The 20,620-nt window shown below is 37.1% G+C and overlaps 1 protein-coding gene across 2 annotated transcripts in view; it reads left to right on the top strand.

Annotated features, from left to right (window-relative positions):
- The first annotated feature begins 317 nt into the window (after nucleotides 1–317).
- BTBD9 (BTB domain containing 9) overlaps nucleotides 318–20,620 on the top strand; it is a 108,497-nt gene continuing 88,194 nt past the window's right edge. For both annotated transcript variants that reach the window (XM_066178424.1, XM_066178425.1), the window contains exons 1-7: nucleotides 318–368; nucleotides 2,013–2,179; nucleotides 7,052–7,262; nucleotides 7,800–8,163; nucleotides 9,761–10,025; nucleotides 11,840–12,059; nucleotides 15,757–15,876. In XM_066178424.1, coding sequence (XP_066034521.1) covers nucleotides 2,098–2,179; nucleotides 7,052–7,262; nucleotides 7,800–8,163; nucleotides 9,761–10,025; nucleotides 11,840–12,059; nucleotides 15,757–15,876 — 1,262 coding nt within the window. In that variant the 5' untranslated portion in view covers nucleotides 318–368; nucleotides 2,013–2,097. The remainder of the gene's footprint in view (nucleotides 369–2,012; nucleotides 2,180–7,051; nucleotides 7,263–7,799; nucleotides 8,164–9,760; nucleotides 10,026–11,839; nucleotides 12,060–15,756; nucleotides 15,877–20,620) is intronic.

Raw genomic sequence — 20,620 nt, 5'->3', positions numbered from 1 at the left:
CATTCCCCATTCCCGCTGGGAGAGGCTCTCCTGACGCAGCAAAGAAGGACACGCACGGAAGGGCAGGAGCTACGCATGCCGCTACCAAGGAAACAGGGATTTTGAATGCAGCCAAGGAGCAGCGGACAGGTCGGCGGGGAAGTTAAACACGAGTGGCTGTTTCCCAGTCCCCGCCGGCCGGCTGCGCTCCCTGGGCGGAGCACGAACCGGGCGGCGGCGGCGGCGGCGGCGGCAGCGCTCCCGCGGCGCGGCGGGACCCACGCCGGCGTCACACGCAGCCGCTGCTGCCCGGTGACGTCAGCGCGCCGCCGGGTGACGTATGGACGGCGGCGGGGCGGGGGGAGGAGGCCTCGGCGGCGGCGGGGCCGGTGAGTCCCGCGGGAGGGAGGGGCGCGGCGCGGCGCGGCGGCCGCGGCCCCGAGGCCGAGCGGGGTCCCGAGGCTGCCCCGGGGTCCGCAGGTGCTGCTGTCGGCGGCTCCCGCCGGGCGCGGGCAGGGCGACCAGGGGAGGGCCGGGGGAGCGCCGCTGTCCGGGGTAGGACGCGTTTGGCGGTAAAGCGATTTCACCTAAGTGCGTTTTTGTGGAGGCGACGGAGGGGCGGCCGAGCGGGCTGGGGTCGCCTCCCCTGACACCTCCCGAGCCGCGGGTCGGGGGCGGCCCGGGCTACCCCGGGCGCGACCTTGGGAGCATCGCCGGCTTCGGCCGCCGACTCTGCCCCGCGCCCGCCTCACTTGCCGCCACTCGTCCTGCCCCTGGCTGGCTTCTCAAGGCCCTGCTGTGGCCATCTGATTCGAATTTTATTTCGTAAAAAAATATAAGTTCAGTATTTTGACGCTCTCGCTGTGCTCAATGTTTTCCTTGCTGTTTTGGTGTCGTAGTAGTTTAACCACGCAGCAAGTTACGCACTACTGTGATTCATTGAAATAACTCTTAACTTAGAAGACGCATTATCAGACTTAAGAAAAAAACAACTTGATGTTAACTTGTTAGCAATCTGCCGGTGATCTCGCTAGCCGAGCGGTGCCCTTTGCTCATGCTTTTAAATCGCAGCACACAGACCTTCTTGAAGTCCTGTGCTGGAATCATTAAAGTTTTTATTTGTTTTAGGGTTTAATTTGAGCCTGCTCACAAAGCAGGTGTATTTGATGTGTCTTCTTTCTTTGTGAAAAGCCTGGATTTGATTTGCAGGATTAAGGTGTGGTTACTTTCTAGTTCATGAGACTACCTAAAAATATTTTTTTCTATCTTCTCCTCCTTTTTTCTCTTAAAAATATCCCATAGAGAAAATTAGAGTGACCTTTATGAGAGAATTCACAGATCAAAGTATCATCGCTTTAGCGAATTAAATACAGTTTATTTTTCTTCCTGGCAGGTATTATGGAGAGGTTAACAATAATTTATACTTGTTGAAAGAGACTCATTATGTTGGTTATGTATTTAAGCAAGTCAAGCCTCTGTATTTCTCTTTTTCCTGACCCTACAATTTTGTTTTGGTTTCCTGTTTAAAAAAAGACTTGCGCAGTTGAAAGGTCTGCAACTGCCTAAAGTTTTGTACAAAAACACAACCACCAAAACCCAAACAGAAACCCCAAAACTTTAGCTAGGCAAGAACACTTGGAGAATTTTGTCTTTGTAGGGAATAAAGCATGCGTGATAAACCATGTCCATACAAAGTGTAATTATGACACTCATGTGGGAAAAAGGTGTTTCCAGGGACATTAATGCTGTAGCAAAAGTGTCAGGATGGAAATTTTTGGCTTATAATGAATATGGCAACATGTTACTGTCTTCTGTGATGGTTAAAAATATGAACGGTCAAAATTAAATTATGATGACTCCAAAAAGAAATGCTGTTCCTGTAATCTAATGTTTTTAGAAGTTTTCCCATTAAATTGAAGGGATTTTAAAGAATTTATTTCTGCAAAGAGTTGAATCGAGAAGTACGCATCACTCTCATTGTGAGGCTTTATGCTCATGGTTTCTGATGGTGTGTGTTTCATGCATTGTTCCAGGAAATGCTCCAGTTGTTGCTGTGCAGCTGGATGTTACTGAATAACGTTTCTATGTGCCTGCTGTTCAATCTGTCTGTTGTTCAGAATGGCGAAGAACCCTAATTTCCCGGAAGCGGGGAATCTGCCTATGGGCTACGCTCACTGTAGGTCTTCAGACAGCTTCACTGGTGAGTGCACCCGATGTGTGTTCTTGAGATTTTAATGTTTTCGTTGTATGCTGTTTTAACCAGGTCAGTTTTATATATGTGTTAATAAGTAATCTGTACTAAGTATATTGTTCTTTGTGCTTAGCTAAACTTACTCCTTTTCTTCTGTGACAGAAAGGAGTCTGAGCGGAATGTAAAATGTTAGCACTACAGCATTTAAGTGACGGGAATGTGTTTGCAGATGAGCAGGGCATAACTTCCCATATGCTTTGAGTCAAAACATTTTTTGGTACTAAATTGCTGTTTAGAATGCTGTGATTGGATGGTGTGGTTAGTTTCCATTAATGTTGCCATCTGCTTTCCTTTTAATCCTTTCACAACAGAAGGGTTGGAGATGAGACTTGAAAGTTCTGTGAATTGCACTTACTTGAGCTTCCATATTCTCTATTTAGGAAGTGGTACGGGTTGATTATGTGTTGTTTCTAATTTTGGCTACAAAGTATCAAAACTTGTATGGTTTTTCACCCCTGTTACAATTTTCACTCCAGTTCAATTTTGTTATTGTTTCTTAAAAGCACAAAGGAGCTACTGCAGGTAGGGTTTTGATAGAACAGAGTTATTTACACTCTGAATGTTGAAGAATTTACTGAAAATTTCTGTGGTAATAATAATAATAGAATAAAAAAATCTGTGGTAATAGAAATTGAAACTAAAGTAGTATTTTGCTGGAATTTATTTATAATATATGAAGTATTTATGAAGTAATGAATTACAAAAAATTGAAGTATTACTCAAGTGTCATCCAATCAACTAAGAACCAATTTTTAGATAAAAAAAGCAGTGTAAAGAATTACATTTAAGAAAATTCTCTTTGTGTAATTCTGATAAAAGTATTAGCTTGCTAGGTACAAACTAGAGGATGTAGGAATTAGTTGTCTTAGAGGTATGAAATTATTTGCTCAGTGTTTATAATCTACACTTATTTAATGAAAAAGTTAATTCTAGCAATAATCTGTATACCTGCATTTGCTTCTAAAGTTTTGATAGAGCTATCAGTTATGTAAGCATTCTTTGCTCATGTTATATAAAATTTTTCTTCAATAAATGAATGATTAATTTCTTACATTCAGTTCTCAACATCTGGGAGGAAAACAATACTTCCATGTTTCATTGAAGCAGCACTGCTTTCCAGGGGATTCTTGAGTGTTAGTCTAAATGAAGGAGGGAAGAGACTGAATGCTGATCTTTCATTGCAAGTGAGAGTCCTTTCGAAAGGATGTCATTGCTGTTGTTCTGCATTTCCTAAATAATGTTTTTGTATCCCATAACATGTTACAGATTACCTACTGAGTAGAAACAGAGGAAACTGAAAGCTTGGAGGGGGTGGTTGTTTCTCCAGGCACAGCATACATTATGTAGTATTGCATGCTGCCTTATGTCATAAATACAAGGCTGCTTTTTCACGTGCTCACTGTTGAAGATGGCCACCAAATAGCATCTTTTAATGGGGTCAGAGAGGTGGTTTGTAGGCCTTAGGACTTAACACATGCCTTTTCAGTTTGTTGCAGTTCTAATGGTGCCTCAAAATCACCAAGAAGGCAGTTTTGTTTGTTTATTTCTGTGTCATGACCAAAGCTGCAGCAGCTGACTCCTGAAGCAGTTAATTAGCTCCAAGTACCTCCTGGAAATAGGTTATGGTGCTGCCAACAGGCTTGTAAATGGCATGTTCTTTGACTGCCAGGAAGAGTAACCATCTGCATTCTCTGAAAAGGTGATGTTGTTTGATGTCAGAAGATGCCAGAGGGAGCTTCAGGAAGGATTTTGCCCAAGTTCTTAACAGCATGCATTTTTTTAAAAATCATAAATAGTACTTTCAAATAACAACTAGAAAAAGACATGTTTAGCTATACAGGGAAGTTGTGAGCTCATAGCAGCTTGGCGCAACTAAAGAGGTTATTAAGTTTTACTTCCTCAAACAAGTAATGTACAGATTGCTTAAAGGGTGGCCTGAATTTGTCCCATTAATTAATCCAGCCTAGGAAGATATGAAGTCATGTATTATTTGGTTCTAGCAGGTCTGTCTCACTGGTCTGCTTGATACGAAAAATCCACAATACAGTCAAAACTTGTTTTGGAAATCTGTACTAGTAGACAATGGATGAGTGGGTGTGTTTCTTCAACATACTGGTGGTACCCATAGAGCACAGAAAAGGCATGAACATGGTTTTGTAGAGGTGATGGTGCCCAACACTTTGGGTCATTCAAGCATTTGAAAGGCCTCCTCACCTTGTAGCCATCATTTGAGTCCTCTACTTCCTGTGCTCAGCAGGTTTGTGTTTGAAACTGATTGTTTAGAACAGTACACGGAACCAGCAATTTGGAGAGCATTAAACATCAGAAAATATTTGCCTTGCTGCTTACACACAGGGTGATATCTAAATTTCTGCTTTCATCGTTTGCTGTTGTTCAGCATCTCAACGTTCATAAGGACTGGGCATCCTCAGGTCAGTGTTCAGCAACTGTTCCCACTTCAGACTTTGCCCGCTTACATACACTGGTACTTGTTTAGGCAGACGTTTATGTACTCTTGAGAGGGAAGTGTGCTTTTGGTTTTATTTGTTTATTTAACCTTAAATAGAAGCAATTTCCCTTGAGCTTTTCACCTTATTGGCACATGACAACATCCACAGCTACTGAAAGCCAAGTTAATGTGCAGCTGGTGGCATTCCCTTGTCTTCACTACTTTTACAGTCTTTCAGTTTTATTCAGACAGTACCTGTTCTTATTTTTTAAAGACAAGAGTGGATTCAGGAAACAAAGAAGTAGAATGTAGTTAAAAAGTTGAAATAAAAATGGATTTTAAAATTAAAATGTGCTAATATTTGTGCATGGGTGAACTATCATAAATCAGCTTCCCTAATGAATAAATGTTTAAACTAGCAGAAGAGAGATAATACAGAGTTACATGTTATATAATACATAATACATATAATACATGTTCCTTGATGAACATGTAGTTGGTTTGCCTGACTGTTGCAAATGAAGATCAACAACAGCAATTATGGGTGTGGTATGGAAGTCTTCCAGGAGTACTAAGACCTGAGATTGCAGTTGAGTAACAAATAGCAAATACATCTTTTTGTATCCTCCCTCAGTGTAATAAAAAAGTTTTCTATTTTGAGGACATTTTAGTTTTACTGTTGTCTATAAACTCTCAAACAAGTATGTTGTGGTAAGTGGTATTGCTGGTACAAACAGTTGTTGCTGGGCTGATATAAGTTAATCTTGCTTGTTAGAAAGTATATCTTACTGGAAGTGTATGTAGCATAAATCTAAATTGTCTTAACTAATTGTAAATTAACCAGTGCAAGTGGACAAAAGTCTGTTACTATTAAAAAACTGAAAATTAATTTGTTTTCGTGTCAGGATAGAAGAATGACTGTACAGTGTTCTGTGGTTAGCCCATGGTTAGACTGCCTCCAGTGTCTTGGCCAGTGTTGCTGGTTCTGTAGTGCTGTAGTGGCTACACAGGCACACAGCTTCTAGTTCAAGTAGCAGAGACAGCCAGTGGAAACCTAGGGGTTTGTTACTATTTGTAACTGTTTGTTACTATTAGTATTGATTTAGTATGCTGTATTTTTCTTAAGCCTTATTTTCTATCACTTCTTTTAGTTTCATTTGAAGTACTTTGGGACCGTTTCCAGAGTATCTTGATTTTGGGCAAAGCATTTCCATGTGTTAAAGTGCAAATAATAATTAACCCCAAGTGTATCTGTTTGGGATTTTTTTTCCTATTTTCTCACAGTATCTTTACAGTAGAACCTAAAATTGTATTTCTGTCAGGAATATTTGACTTGTAAGATTTGTGTTTTGGTGTGTGCAAGGTATGGCCTCATCATTTTCTTGGTTCTTGTGGTACACCGCCTTTCTTCAGCACTAGGTATCTGCTGATTTTGAAAAGTGGCTAGTAACTGGAGCAGGGAAGATGTCTCTGAAGATATGGATGGTCATTATCTGAAACAACCAACCTCTTTTTAAAGAAAAGTAAACTGAAGTGTAACGGTAGAAGCTAATACAAGATCTAAATTCGCTTTTGGATAATCATGCTATTGAGACTGCAGAAAGCCTCTGTTGCTAAAATAACCAAAACCATAAAAATCTAAAACCCTTTGTGAATGAAGAAGCAGCAAAAGAATTCCATAGAAGATATGAGTAATGCATTTAGCTCTATTGTACATTAGTTGGCAATCTCCTGCTTTTATGCCTGAGAGCTATTAGGAGGTTTGTTTTCATGTGTGTGTATGTATATATGAGGGAACAAGATGTCACCAAGAAAACTGAGTGTAAAGAATAAGAAAGTTGAATTGTACATTGGAAAGCTTTTCTCTCTGACAGACTTTGTTATTTATTAAAAGTTATCGTGTTTGTTTATTTTCTCCCAATTCTGAAAAGTTGACTAGAATCCTGCAAAAAACAGTTGTTTTTTTTCATTGGTTGTAGTACAGACTGGAGAGTTAAGGCTAAGCTTAATTGGTCACATTGCTAATTTCTATTTTGTGTGTGTGCATTTTAATTCATATAAAATTGCTTTCTAATGGTAACATGATGTAAAATAGTTTAATTTTTAATTCCCTTTGTTGGAAACTTTTTCTTTTAAGAAAATGGGTTGACTGAATAAAAAGGTGACAATTCTCTGAAATACTTAGCTAAAATGGTTAGTACCAGCTGTGTTGAGTCTCGCTGAAAATGAACTTCTCTATGAAAACCTCTTGGTTTAATTTTTCTTGTAATGTATAATTACTTAGATAAGTCACTTTTTTGTTATTGCAGTTATGTTTACTATTCTTAATATTTTTGCCCTCTATAATACTGCTTATTTTCTTTGTCCTTTAGGCTACCAGTATCACCATCCTTCCAAGATGAGTAACAGCCACCCGCTTCGTCCGTACACGGCTGTGGGGGAGATCGACCATGTTCACATTCTGTCGGAGCATATTGGTGCTCTAATGAACGGGGAGGAATACAGTGATGTTACCTTCATTGTGGAAAAGAAGCGTTTCCCAGCACACAGAGTGATCCTGGCTGCTAGATGCCATTATTTCAGGTGAAGTGAGGCTTTTTGTCAAGCTCACAGGAAATTTTTATGCAGATGAGATAAACATTGTTTCCCTATGAACTTTTCAGGGTGTAATCATCTGTCCATTGAGTGTGACCTTTTCTGTGTGAATGTTTCCCAGCACATCAAATCATTGTGTTCAAATAGAAAAAGATAAATACCATGTCACAGTGTTATTCTTTTGACCTTCATTAAATTGGATTTGGAAGGTAGTTTCACAAATTCAAGAGAAAGGAAACTTGAGAACAGGAAAGTAGTACTGCAAAGTTGTTTTGATTTCTCAGAGCATAAATTGGGTGTTTCTATGGAATGTACTCAGATAGCAAGTTTCATTTTGATGAACTGGAATTGAGAAGAGGTTTGGCTGATACAGACTAGAATATATATTTTAAAACTAGGAATACTACTAATCCAAGTGGGTTTTTTTAAGAGCTGGGGATTTTTCAATAGAAATATGTTTAATATTCCAGTGAATTTTGTCAGAGGGATAAGCTACTAACTAAATTAAACTCTTTTCCCTTATAGAGCGTTATTATATGGGGGAATGAGAGAATCTCAGCCTGAAGCAGAAATTCCTCTTCAGGACACCACTGCAGAAGCATTTACCATGCTGTTGAAATATATTTACACTGGTCGTGCTACGCTACGAGATGAGAAAGAAGAGGTTCTTCTTGACTTCCTAAGCCTAGCACACAAATATGGATTCCCAGAACTGGAGGATTCCACGTCTGAGTATCTTTGCACAATACTTAATATTCAGAATGTCTGTATGACTTTTGATGTTGCCAGTCTTTATTCTCTTCCCAAATTAACTTTTATGTGCTGTATGTTCATGGATAGAAATGCCCAAGAGGTGCTCTCCAGCGAAGGCTTCTTGTCACTTTCTAAGGTATATCTTTTGTTTGCACTTTTTTTCCCCAGGACTGTTAATTTTAATGGTAATACAATTTTATGATTAAATACTAATGGGGCACAAATTAAAAACTCGTGTTAGCTCATAGTTATTTTATATTTGTGAAACTGTGATGGTTGGAAATGTTCAAGACAAGCTGAACTGAAAGTTTTGGTAATCTGTTCTGAGTTCTTTAGGTATTGACCAGTCACTGTAGCTAAATATAGCATATCTAATGGAGTGTTCTAAAAGATGGCAGCAGGCAATCTAATTTTACTTGTCTTATTTCATCTGTTCCTGGTTTAATATAATTTGCCTTCTGAATGCTGCAGAGGGGAAGTCAAATATAGACTTGAATATGACAGGACATACTTTGTTCTGTTAATTCCTTGATATTGGCTTCATCAGTGATGGGTGATTTTCTGCTGGGTAAACTAAAGCATTCTGGAGATCACTGTAATTTATATTGCTAACTGTCATCATGTTCTGAACTTGCAGAATATGGTGGTTTGGTAAGGTGGTTTGGGATTTTCGTGTGGTTTTGGTTTTTTTAGTTAGATGAATAAATATTTGTGACTGAGTCAGACTGTTCTATGAAGTTGAAATTTTGCACTTTCTTTGGAGGGGTCTTTGAGCGAACATAGCAGTGATTTCAGTAGTGTTTTCAAGTGTTGTTCGCATGAAGCAGCAGAGCACCTTGAATGAATGATGCTTTAATTCGGGTTTTTTAAAGTGTTTTTTCTTAGGGGAAAAGCTGTGAAGGATTTATTCCTTGAATGAGTATATGACACTGCTGTAAGTTACTTGTTATATAAGGAAAAAAGATTCTTTTCTCTCTCTCTCTGTACTTTGTCAGGTACAGTTTGTTAAATCTGAGCTTTGAGAGCATATTATCAATAAAAAAATGAGCAAACATCATTCATCAGGAAGTGCACACTTTGAGGTCTTTGGCATAGCCAGTCCTGGTATATATGGGAGACCTTTCTAGGCAAGCTCCTGATTATTCTGCTAGCTAAGTGAAAATCAAAAAGCTGTTTGATTATTTTTGTTCTCATTTTGCACTCAGTGGGTTTCCTACATGAATAAGAGCAACTGGAATTTTAACCTGGTGATTCTTAGTTGGTACCAAAAGACAGAGAGAGAGATTGTAACAGGACAGAAATCCCAAGTAGTTAAAATGGTTTAAAAAAGTGATTCCAAGCACTGCTTTTTTTTTCTCATCAGTGCTCTTTTTGCAACCTAAGTTTAAAGGAATATTTTGAACTCTATTGCCAAGTCCCCAAATCTGTTATATTCCAAAGTAAATTTGAGCATTTGAATGGTATTATATTGATTTGATTAGTTCTCTACATTTCCTCTAGTGATTTTGTAATATTGCCTATTATTTTGGTCATGGATTCTGCAATTCTTGCATTACTGGAACAAGCTACAATTTCAGGGATTGACCCCTTTAATGATTATTTTTAATAGCTGCAAGTTAAAATAGCCATTAATTTTTGCCTTATTTGAATTTCCCTTGATTAAAAAAATAAAATTCAATTTAATTTCTGTTTATTTAGGGAGTATATTTTTTGTTCTTATTTCTCTTTTCCAGGCTGCTCTTCTAAGTATTGTACTGAGAGATTCATTTGCAGCTCCTGAAAAGGACATTTTCCAAGCTTTGATGAACTGGTGTAAACATAACCCCAAGGAAAACCATGCTGAAATCATGCAAGCAGTGCGTTTGCCGCTAATGAGTCTAACAGAACTACTGAATGTTGTAAGACCTTCTGGATTGTTGTCACCTGATGCCATCCTGGATGCCATTAAGATTCGTTCTGAGAGTCGGGACATGGACCTCAACTACAGGGGCATGTTAAGTAAGCATCAGGTTTTTTGGTTTGTTTCCTTCTCATTTAGTGACTGTGGTTGTCTGGAGGATATGGTTCATTTGTGCTTTGAGTTTTCATCTGTTACTGTGTGTTATAGAAGGTTTGCAGTGTGAAACGTCTTGTTATGTAACTGTTAGTGCCATTTTTATTTCTCTATATTAGTTAATTGTTTTCTTGCTTTGTGTCTCAGCTATTGGTCAAACATGGATGTAATTCCAGTTTCCTAGAGGAAGTGGTGATTTAATAGAAAAAAATTTACAAAATCATTGAAAATAAAAATGAATTGGCTCTGAGATGTGTGATATTTAAATGCTTTTATGTTGATAGTGACTTGTTTTCTACTTCATAAACAATTTCAGAATTTCCCCACTACTTAGGACTTTTACTCTTTACATGCTTGTCTAAACACTTTAAACAAGTTTCTGAAGTAATTTTAATAGAGGCCTAAAAAGTGTAAGAAGCCTTGTGTTTGACTTTTTCTGTGTTCTCCATTAATTCTACACGAGTATCTAACACTCAAGCTTTAAAAAGATATTGTTAGCCATCTAATGTGTGAATTTGACCCACAGAAAAGAAAAAAGTTAATGTTCTTTATGAGTCTGCACTGTATTCTCAGTCATGCTTGATGTGTCCTGAAAATTACTGCTCTTAGAATTGCATATTCTCTTTGTTCTCCCTTAGAAGTTATAGTTATTAATATTTAAACATACGAGTTTAATATTAGGATATTGTAAAAGTCTTCTAATGTGAGACATTCTATTGACACTGCAGTAGATAAATTTGAATAAGTCAAATGGTCCTTTCTGGCTCCTTTTCCTGCATATTTATCTCCACAATAAAATTCTCCTAATCACAGCTTTTTGGAGAGTGGAATTTCTTTGGTTTTTTAGTACTCATTCAGGATCTTGAAACTTTTTCTATTTGTGGAAATGCTGATGGCCACTTACCACTTCAAATTCTGTTCTTTAGATGTCAGATTTTTAACACCCTGTTAAAATTCATACTTCTGTTGTCAACCTGCCTGAAACATTTGGGGTAGCTTTTCATCATTTAGTTTTCAGATTGTGTTTTCTAGGATGTCTCCTCAAACAAGGCTTGAAGAGACTAGTTTACAGAGTATTGTTCTGTTGTTGAGGCTAGGAATCATTATTCCCGGTTAGCTTGAAGGAAGCTGTACCTAAGACACAGGCTTATTACTGTGAAATGGTGGTATAAAAAACTTGCTTTTCCATGTGAGTTCAAAGCCCAAGTAGCCAGAGGTTTCCCATTTCACTTGAGTTCATTTAGCTTTGACAGGCTGCTGGAAGCTTGTATAACTGTCAAAGGAGCATATATGACTTTACTTCTGTATACACCTCTCTGCAAATTCAGGATGCATCTTGTACATTTGATATACATCTTGTACATTTAAGTTTCTTCCATTTAAGGGAAAAAAAGAACAATAAAACCCAAACCGAAAGCAAACAGTTGACAGGTGCAACAGAATTCTGTAAAATCATGAAGGGGACTGAGAATATAGCTGCTACATAATAGTAAATTATCACAACTTTATTACCATAAAACATGTAGGCGATACCATATAAAATTGCAGAAGCTAAATTTTTAAATGCCTCTTTGTTTTCTTCTTTTCTTTTTTTTTTTTTTTTTTCTTTTTTTTTTTTTCCCCCTCGAGCATGTGTTTATGGCCAAGAAAGGATACTAGCAATAAACCTTTGGTCTGACCTAATAGAGTTGATATTCAGAACATCTAATTTGCAGTATGAGAGTGCAGAATTTAAGCAATTATTTCCTTTTCTTCTTAGTACCAGGGGAGAATATTGCAACAATGAAGTATGGTGCACAAGTTGTAAAAGGGGAGCTGAAGTCTGCTCTGTTGGATGGAGATACTCAGAACTACGACCTGGATCACGGATTCTCTCGACACCCGATCAATGACGACTGCCGGTCCGGAATTGAGATTAAACTAGGCCAGCCCTCAATAATCAACCACATCCGAATTCTCCTGTGGGACAGAGACAGTCGGTGGGTGACATAAAAAGGGAAAGTAATGCATTTTGTACTGGAGATAATGTAACAGTGCAAACTTAAAATTAAATATTTTATAGTAATAGCATGGTAGTGTTGGTAATGACAGTTACAAGGTTTATTTGGAAACAACCTGATTTATAAATGTAATTTTGGTTACTTACACACCAGATCATATTTAGAGATGTTGAACTACCTTAAAATATTTAGTATTTTTTACATATTTGCATTTCAAATATTAGAAGATTTTTTGTTCCAATTTTTTCAATGTATCAAAACTGTTAAGAAGTGGCACACTTTGACAATAAGATTGGACTTGGTCTTGGAGGTCTTTTCCTGCCTAAATGATTCTGTGATTCGGTAATTCATACGTAATAAAATTTATTTAGAATGTGAATTACCAACTGACTACAGTAGTTATTAGAAGCCACTTCATGGTTAGACTACTGAAATATGAATTGTCATAGATACTGTAGCCACTTGTTACTGAGCTACTTTAGATTATTATGAAATGTATGAAAATTCAAATTAGGCTCATTAGAACAATTGAGGGGCTGCTGAAGTAGAAAAGGTTATTTTTATCTGACAAAGTTAATATATTAATTTTGTAACTTGCCATGACAAACATCTTACCGTTTAGTAGACAGCTCAGCAGGTGTTTATAAGCTGTTAAAAACAATAAAACAAGCTACTTAAACATTTATTAAATACCTTATAACAGAACAGTTGCATTTTGCTTTTTTAGCTGAGATATGTTATTCTAGAACAGAGTATATAAAAGTTTGAGTTAGGGTGGGATTTTTTGTAAATTTAAATCAATATTTAAATATGAGTTAGTTACTAATAATTCGAAACCGATGTCATTAATTTTAGCTATTTAACTTTTTCAAGGAAGTTCTCCTACTTTAGTTCAACTGAAATTTGTTTCACTTCTATTCCTTTTGTAAAGATCAAAAAGTGGATCTTTGAAGATATAAGGAACTGCTTTGTATAATATTATACTAATTGTGCCAGAAGATCAACCAATTTTATGAACCAATTATCAACCAAATTTATAAAATCTGAAACAGTATTAGAGATATATTAATAATGAGTTCTCTAGCAATTTTTAGAGAACTCATATAACTGGTAAAAAGCCGCTCATCTGCAGGGCATAAATTTGCAACTGGTGAAACTCAGGGAAAAAATGTTCTCCTTGGGACAACTTCTTACATAGTTATCTGCTGCTTAGTGTCCTGTGCACTTCATCTGGAATTTGTAGGACAAACTGTTATTGCTGACAGAATATCTGACAAGGTGGATCTTGAATCTCCAGAGATTTTTATCTTTATAAAGTACTGAGGGCTCAACGGTATAAGATCTAGTTCCTGTGTCATGCTGATTTTTTTTTTTTTTTAAATCATCCTGATTTCTGTGGAAAGTGTGCTGTTGGGCTTTCTTTTGCCTCCCAACAGGTATAGTACTGGAATTAGCATTGCCTGTCCTGTGCAAGGCCAGGAGTTGGACATTGATCACCCCAGGGGTTCTCTTCTAATTCAGAAAATTTTGTGATTCTCTGTTCTATGAACTGTCAAGCTTTTTTTCCCTCCAATAACTCAGCTATCTAAGATAAATGGAGACATTTGGAGTACTTTGTCTATTTGTGGGGTCCTCAGTATAAGGTACTGACCTTTGTAGTGAGTTCAGCAGGACACCAAGATGAAGGCTTGAGCACATGAGAACCTGCTATTTTAAGATGAGCAGGCTTAGAAGAGAGAGTTTGTTGCTCTCCTCACCTATTCAGTGGAAGAATAGAGGGACAGAATTCTCTTGTAGCCATGTGCTGAGAGCGCAAAGAGCAGTGGACACGAGGAAGAAGATAAATTCATATTAAGTATTAGGAAAACAATTTTCAGTGGGGGTAGTTGAACTTGGGAAGAGTTTGGTCAGATAGGTGTGCAGAAATTTGCCAGCCAAGACCTTAAGGAACTTGCTCTGAGGTTGTCCTTGCTTTTTACAGAGATCTTTTCCCTTTCTGCAGTCTTTGTCTAACAATTGCTGGCCACTAAACTGCATCTTTCTCATGGGATACCTGAATAATGTCTTCTAAAGAGGTGTTTTAACACCTGTACAAACATGAAAAGACCTGTACAGCATGATTGCTTCTTGTTGAGTGATTTTTTAAACTAGTCTGTTCATTTTAACTGTCTTTGTGAAGCTCTGGTCTATTGGATATCCTTAACAGAACCAAATGGAAACTAACAGGTGTTTTATACCTCTAGTTCAGGGGTGTTAACAGCTGAATCTTCACTGTAAAATCGTTAAGGGGAGTAGCTATCCAAACTGCCTCTGCAAATAAGATGTTATCCAGCCTTAAAAAACTTAAAAGCATGCTATTGTGTATGATAGTGGAACTGTATTTTTGAGGTAATATTTCTTTGTTTGGTCTCTTCAGAACCCAAAAAGTAGCGTGTTGTGTATTGGTTACAAATATATGTTAGTCAGCAATGATGGTGCGAGAACTTCTAAATTCTCAAGGCACACAGGACTGTCAGCAACTTTTGTATACAAACCGCTCAAACTCCAAAACTTTTGGGCCTAGTTTGGTCGAGTACACATATGTTAGTGATAGTAATGTTGCTAAAACATGTATTTGTGTGGGTTCTGAATATTACACATCTGTTTGGTGTGAAGGTGAAATCTGGTTATGCAATTTACATTTAAAGACTCAGCCTTACCTTTTCAAGGTATTAACAACTATCTAACATTTTAAGGATTTTAAAGAATATTGTTTTATGTATGTACTCTTTTAAGTCCTCAGGAAAATTGGAAATACTAACAAAGGCATTAATGTTTAAAAAGAAAGGCTTGTGTAGAACTCTTTAGGAGCAACTCCTCTTTAGAAATCAGTGTGAAAGGATGTTAAGTGCTGATGTGGTGCTGTTGAAATGCCTGTGAATGTTGCAGACAAGGAGAAAGAAAATACTCTGAAACATGTGTTCAGTGACTTGCAGTTTCACAAGTGAAATGTCTACTATATTCTAAGCATTATGGTCATGGATATAGGGAATTAGCTGTGACTTTTAAGTTCTAGTTTGGGTTTGCTTTCTTTTAACAGCAAACTATAAGGTAAACATAACTGATAAGGAATAGAAAGAGACAGATTCTGTTAGTGGCTGTTTTATTTTCCATTAGGTAATTTTGCAGTGTGTAAGGAAGTAATCACAGGCTCAGTGATGTATCATAAAGAACTGAAAGGGTCCAAAATGAAGAACAACATCAGTGAAAATGGTCATAAAGTAAATTTGCTTTTTTCAAGTGAGGAGTTTGAATTTGTATTTTTGATCTAGTAATTGGTTTTCATTTTCTCTTTATTGATTTGGCAGTAGAAATAGTACCGTATCACTGGTGGTTTAGTTTTATTCCATGAGGGAGGAATACAAATGATAATTTTTATGAGAGAGTCAAAGTCTTCATTTCATTTTTTGAGGCATAGTAGTCTCATCTAATGACTGTAGATTGTGAGTGTGTGGATATTTTAAATCATTCAGAAAATACATCTTAACTGTGAGAGTTTCTTTCAAAGCTACTTTGAAAATAGGGATCTGGGTAAGAACAGTTTTCAACACTGCCGAAAATCTAGATGATAGTGTAAAATTTAATACCTAAAATTTATTGGCTTATATTCTAACCAGTGTTTTTTGACAATCTATAGGTCTTATTCCTACTACATTGAGGTGTCCATGGATGAGTTGGACTGGATTCGGGTTATTGATCACTCCAAATACCTTTGTCGGTCCTGGCAGAACCTGTACTTCCCTGCCCGTGTCTGCAGGTCAGTTCATCAGTGTAATGTACAGTGCCTGACATTAAAGAATGTAGGGACCAGAATAAGTTGCTGGATTTTGCTACTTCCCTATGTGTTTCTGAAAATGTATTGTCTCAACTTTGCTAAAAAAATAGTTTGTCTTAGTTTATATAGTTTTATAATAATTTATCTGATTTTTTCTAATATTAATGTAGTTGATGCAATGCAGGTGTCTGGTTTGAAAACTCTGGTGTTTTTCCATATCTACGTCCTTTTTTTCTTTTTTTTTTTTTTAGTCATATCCACCTTTTCTGCAGCTGGTGCGGGGGTTTTTTCACTCAGTAGTAAACACCATTCCTTGACTGCCTAAATGTTTATCATTCACTAACATACTTACTATAGAACTTGAAAATTTATTTTTATGTATTTTGTATTTTCTACTGATGCACTGTTTTAAACTGTTGTGAAAAGGAGAAAGGGGAAAGTTAGGTCTAAGGAGCTTTGAGGAATGCCTCTGATGTGCAGCTTTGGGTGCCACAATATAAGAAGGATATTAAACTGTTAGAGAGGGTCCAAAGGAGGGCAATGAAGGTGGTGAAGGGCCTTGAGGGGAAGCCATATGAGGAGCAGCCAAGGTCACTTGGTCTGTTCAGCCTGGAGGAGAGGAGACTGAGGGGAGATCTCACTGCAGTTACACCTTCCTCGTGAAGGGAAGAGGAGAGGCAGGCACTGGTCTCTTCTCTGTGGTGACCAGTGACAGGACCTGAGAGCATGACCTACAGTTGTGTCAGAGAAGGGTTAGATTGGATATTAGGTTTGATTGGATATTAGATTGGAACCATTAGGAAAAGGTTCTTCATCCAGAGGGTGGTTGGTCGCTGGAGCAGGCTCCCCAGGGAAGTGGTCACAACACCAGCCTGACAGAGTTCATGAAGCGTGTGGACGATGCTCTTGGGCACAAGGTGTCAGTCTTGGGGATGGTGCTCTGCAGGGCCAGGACAGGGACTTTGATGATCCTTGTGGGTGCCTTCCATATCAGCATATTCTGAGATTCTGCCATTCCGTGAAAATGGCTAGATGGGTTTAAGTGTCGTTAAAGTGATGATGTTTTTTTAACTGTAGGTGTTGGGAATTCTGCAAGAAGCTGATAATCACATTGAAGCAGTCTTATTCAAAAACTGAATTGAGCTCATTCATAGGGAGGATACAACCTGTAGATACCAAAGATGCTGTCATCATTAGATTTTGGGTCATCCTGAGAGGAAATTACCTGTGTTGTAATAATTATTCTGTAGACATAAACTTTTTAATTGGCACAGCAACTCTTGGAATCTTCATGGAGAGAAGTGCTTTCTTTTTCTCAAGGAAATCCTCTTCTTTTCTATAAATCTCTGATCCTCGTTGTCATATCTACAAAATGGTAGGGAATTTCTTGGTGATGTAGCTTATTTGAAGAGCAAGTGGAAGAGCTAAAGGGAAAGTCATGTAGCAGCATAAGTTTATGAGCACTTATTGTTAAAGACCTTAAGGCAGAACATGAGTTCTCAGCTGAGTCACCATAAAAATAAATGGTAGTTTAGATAAGATTGTTCTGTAATGTTTATTTACATCAGTGAATTGAACCCTACATTATAATAAGAATGCATTTCTTAGTCAAAAATAGGTATAATTTACTGTTCTTTTATGTATTTTTCCCTGTCCATAGGAAGAAGAGGCTATTTAAAATGTAATTAGAGATGTAAAATTGCTGATAAATTTTTGAGAAGTTCCACATTAAGAATTTTTTTATTTAATTATATTAATATAAACAGTTAGATATTGCTTGAAGGTTGACTCTCCTTTGATCAGGAATTTGATCAAATTCCCTCCAGGAGAGAGGCTTTGAGCAGGGAGGCTATGTACGCTTAGATAATAGTATTAGAGACTTATTTATCTGTCTTTTAATCAATATTCTGTTCAGAAAGAAGTAAGCAAGGACTGCTAAACTTTTGTCTCCAATTTCAGTGTTTTGTGATAATGTATTTAAAGTAATTCTGTTTACTTAAACAAGTTAAATATTTCTAACAAACTGTGTATACTAACATGCACAAAACAGACATCCTAATATACGTAGCATTTTCTTGTCACCAAAAAAAGAGATGTTCTCCAGTCTTGTGAGCACAGATTTAAAATATGAGCTAAAAGAGATGGTCAGAATTTATTCTTTTAATATTTGATATTCTGTTTCACAGACATGCTGTACATGCTTATCAAGGGGTAGATATGTTTTAAGCATTTTATATGCTCTGTTTTGCTCAATGGTGCTTCTGTTGTACAGCCTTGTTTTAGTGTCACAAGTCCCAGTGCCAAAATTTTCCTGTTAATGGACAACAGTCCAGAGGAAGGGAAGCATCATGTTGTGTCCTGTCTCGTTGCCATTAGTTTTGGCATTTCACTCTTTTTGTCTTACTAATGCAGATAATATTTTTAGAAGCAACCACTTAGGGAACCATGCTGCAATTTTTTAAAGTTTTGAATGCATTTCAGTAGATAATCATGGACTGAATGCCTTACCAAGAGGGTCTTCAGATGGGTGGTGGTTTGGGTTTGGTTTTTTTTTTTTTAATTTAAAAAAATTATTTTAGCTCAAAGTGCTTTATGAAATCACTGTGTAAGATGTCATTTTGAGGTCCAACGAAAAATTGAAGAGTAAAATTATTGGCTGGGTTTTTTTGTTTGCATGCCTTTTTCCAAAGTGAGGGAGTAGAATATGCCAGATCCCGTACAAGCTGTTGAAGGACAGCCAGTTGTCTGATACACTAGAGCAATTGTTCAAACATAGATTATAAAAAGGATATGAGCCCTGCAACATTAGGCAAGGTCAGTTGCCTTTTTGAGATACCTTTCACATAAATATTAGTTGTAAAAGGTGAGAGCTGTCAACGTCTGAACTGCTCTGTTCATCTGAGTTTTCAGAAGCTGTTCAAACATTTCCATGGACATAAAAATTGATAGTGTGTGTCTTCTATTTGCATGTATATAGGTTGGAATTTTTGTCTGTCTTTTTGAAAACCTGTAACTTTCCTCTTAAGCAAATCTATCCATGTTCAATTCTGTAATTGGTACCTTTTTCACACAAGCTAGATGAAAAAATGTATTCTTCTGGCCCTTAGTTGTTAAATAAATAAGTAATTTATACCACAGTGAATTAAGACCAATTCAGCCTCCTTAATGGGTCATTTGTCATGTGTGTCGTAGTCTCTATTATGATTTGATTTTTTTGATATATGAGGTGTTATGGACTATTCACAATAGTGTTGGAGTTGTGCTTCCCAGGAATGATAATTTGTATTTGGCAAGGCACATATCAAACCATCCAAACTGATTAGGCAAAGTCAAGTAATGTGATAAGATTATTCACACTCTTGGCTTCTTCCTGTTACTTATATGCTCCAGTCTGTTTTAAGAGGTTCAGAGTAGCTCTTGCCAGCCGTAATCTGTTAGATTAATAGGTGAAAAGAATAGAAAGGCAATAACCGAAGACTGAAATTCTAGAAAGAAAGATGAGAATATTGTTTGTGCTTTCTCACACACATCAGATGATTTGTTATTTGTAGGATGTAATTCCTGATTGAGATAAACAGGCTAATTTGTACAAAGATGACTTATTCAGTGTCAAAGCTGAGCAAAACAAGTAAGAGGGTCTTGCTGTATTTAGGCAGGTTTTAGTAAAAATGTTGAGTGTAACATATGATGGTTTTATTCACATAATTATTTTAAAATTTTAATTTTTGCTTTAAGTGCTTTTAGAATACATTATTCTACCGTCTTTGAAAATTGAACAGTCATATACTATGCAGAAAAAGCAAATAAGAGCGTGATTACAGGGTAGTTCCCCCTCCTTGTTTTTTTCAACCTGGTGGTGCATTTTTTTAGAATTTCTTTGGTTCTGTTTTCTTTGTTTACACTTTTATAGCAACTTTCATGTAGAGTTGAAAACTCCTTAGAGGGAAGACAGGACACAGAAAATGTTCATGTAATCAGCTTTCTGTGGAGGTTAGGAACAAGTGTCTGGTTCATAGTTATTCCATCTTCCTCTTGTAGCAGTGAATGTTAAAACTGCTAAGGGTCTTTGAGCAGGTAATGCTGTTTTCTGTTTTGTCCTTCCCGCTATTTTCATCCATTCATTTTTGTTTTGTGACTTCATCTTTTAACTTCATCCTCGACCACAATATTTGAAGAACTGCATTAAAAGAATTAGAAGAAAATCAAAGATTTTGAGGTTTCATAATAAGGCATATGTAGCCACAAGGTGTCACTACAATAAAAGTTTAAAAGACTTAATTTCTTTCTCTTTACACTCCTTTGACGAAAGTGTTATTCCTACTGCGCACTTTTTTATGTATTAAACTTCCCAGATTTACGGAATCATTCTGGTTTGCTGTTTATGCTATAGAGGGAGCAAGTACAGAGTTTGTACTTGTACAGAGTACAAGTACATAAAATCAGAAGCAAACCTTCAGTTCATTTTCTGTCTTTAGTCTGACACTGGATGATTCTGTGTTTTAACTGGGGAAGTATTTCCCTCACCAGACCAATTTATAGTCTGAAATCAATGCTGTTTTGTCAGTAATACCAACTTTCAGAAAATACATTGAAAGGGTAAAGAGATCAGTTCTTGTCTATACTTGCTATTATTGTCTTAGCTCTTTTTGTTATTATGATAATGTGATTTATGAAAAGGATATATTAATTATTACTGCATAAAAATTTGGTCCTAAAGTATGTGTCT

This window comes from Chamaea fasciata, unplaced genomic scaffold (genome assembly GCF_029207755.1).
Source record: "Chamaea fasciata isolate MVZ Bird 193981 ecotype frontalis unplaced genomic scaffold, bChaFas1.0.hap1 SCAF_3, whole genome shotgun sequence".
Taxonomy (NCBI): Eukaryota; Metazoa; Chordata; class Aves; order Passeriformes; family Sylviidae; genus Chamaea; species Chamaea fasciata.
The sequence above is the reverse complement of the archived record's forward strand: the minus strand, read 5'-3'. Positions and strand labels throughout refer to the sequence as shown.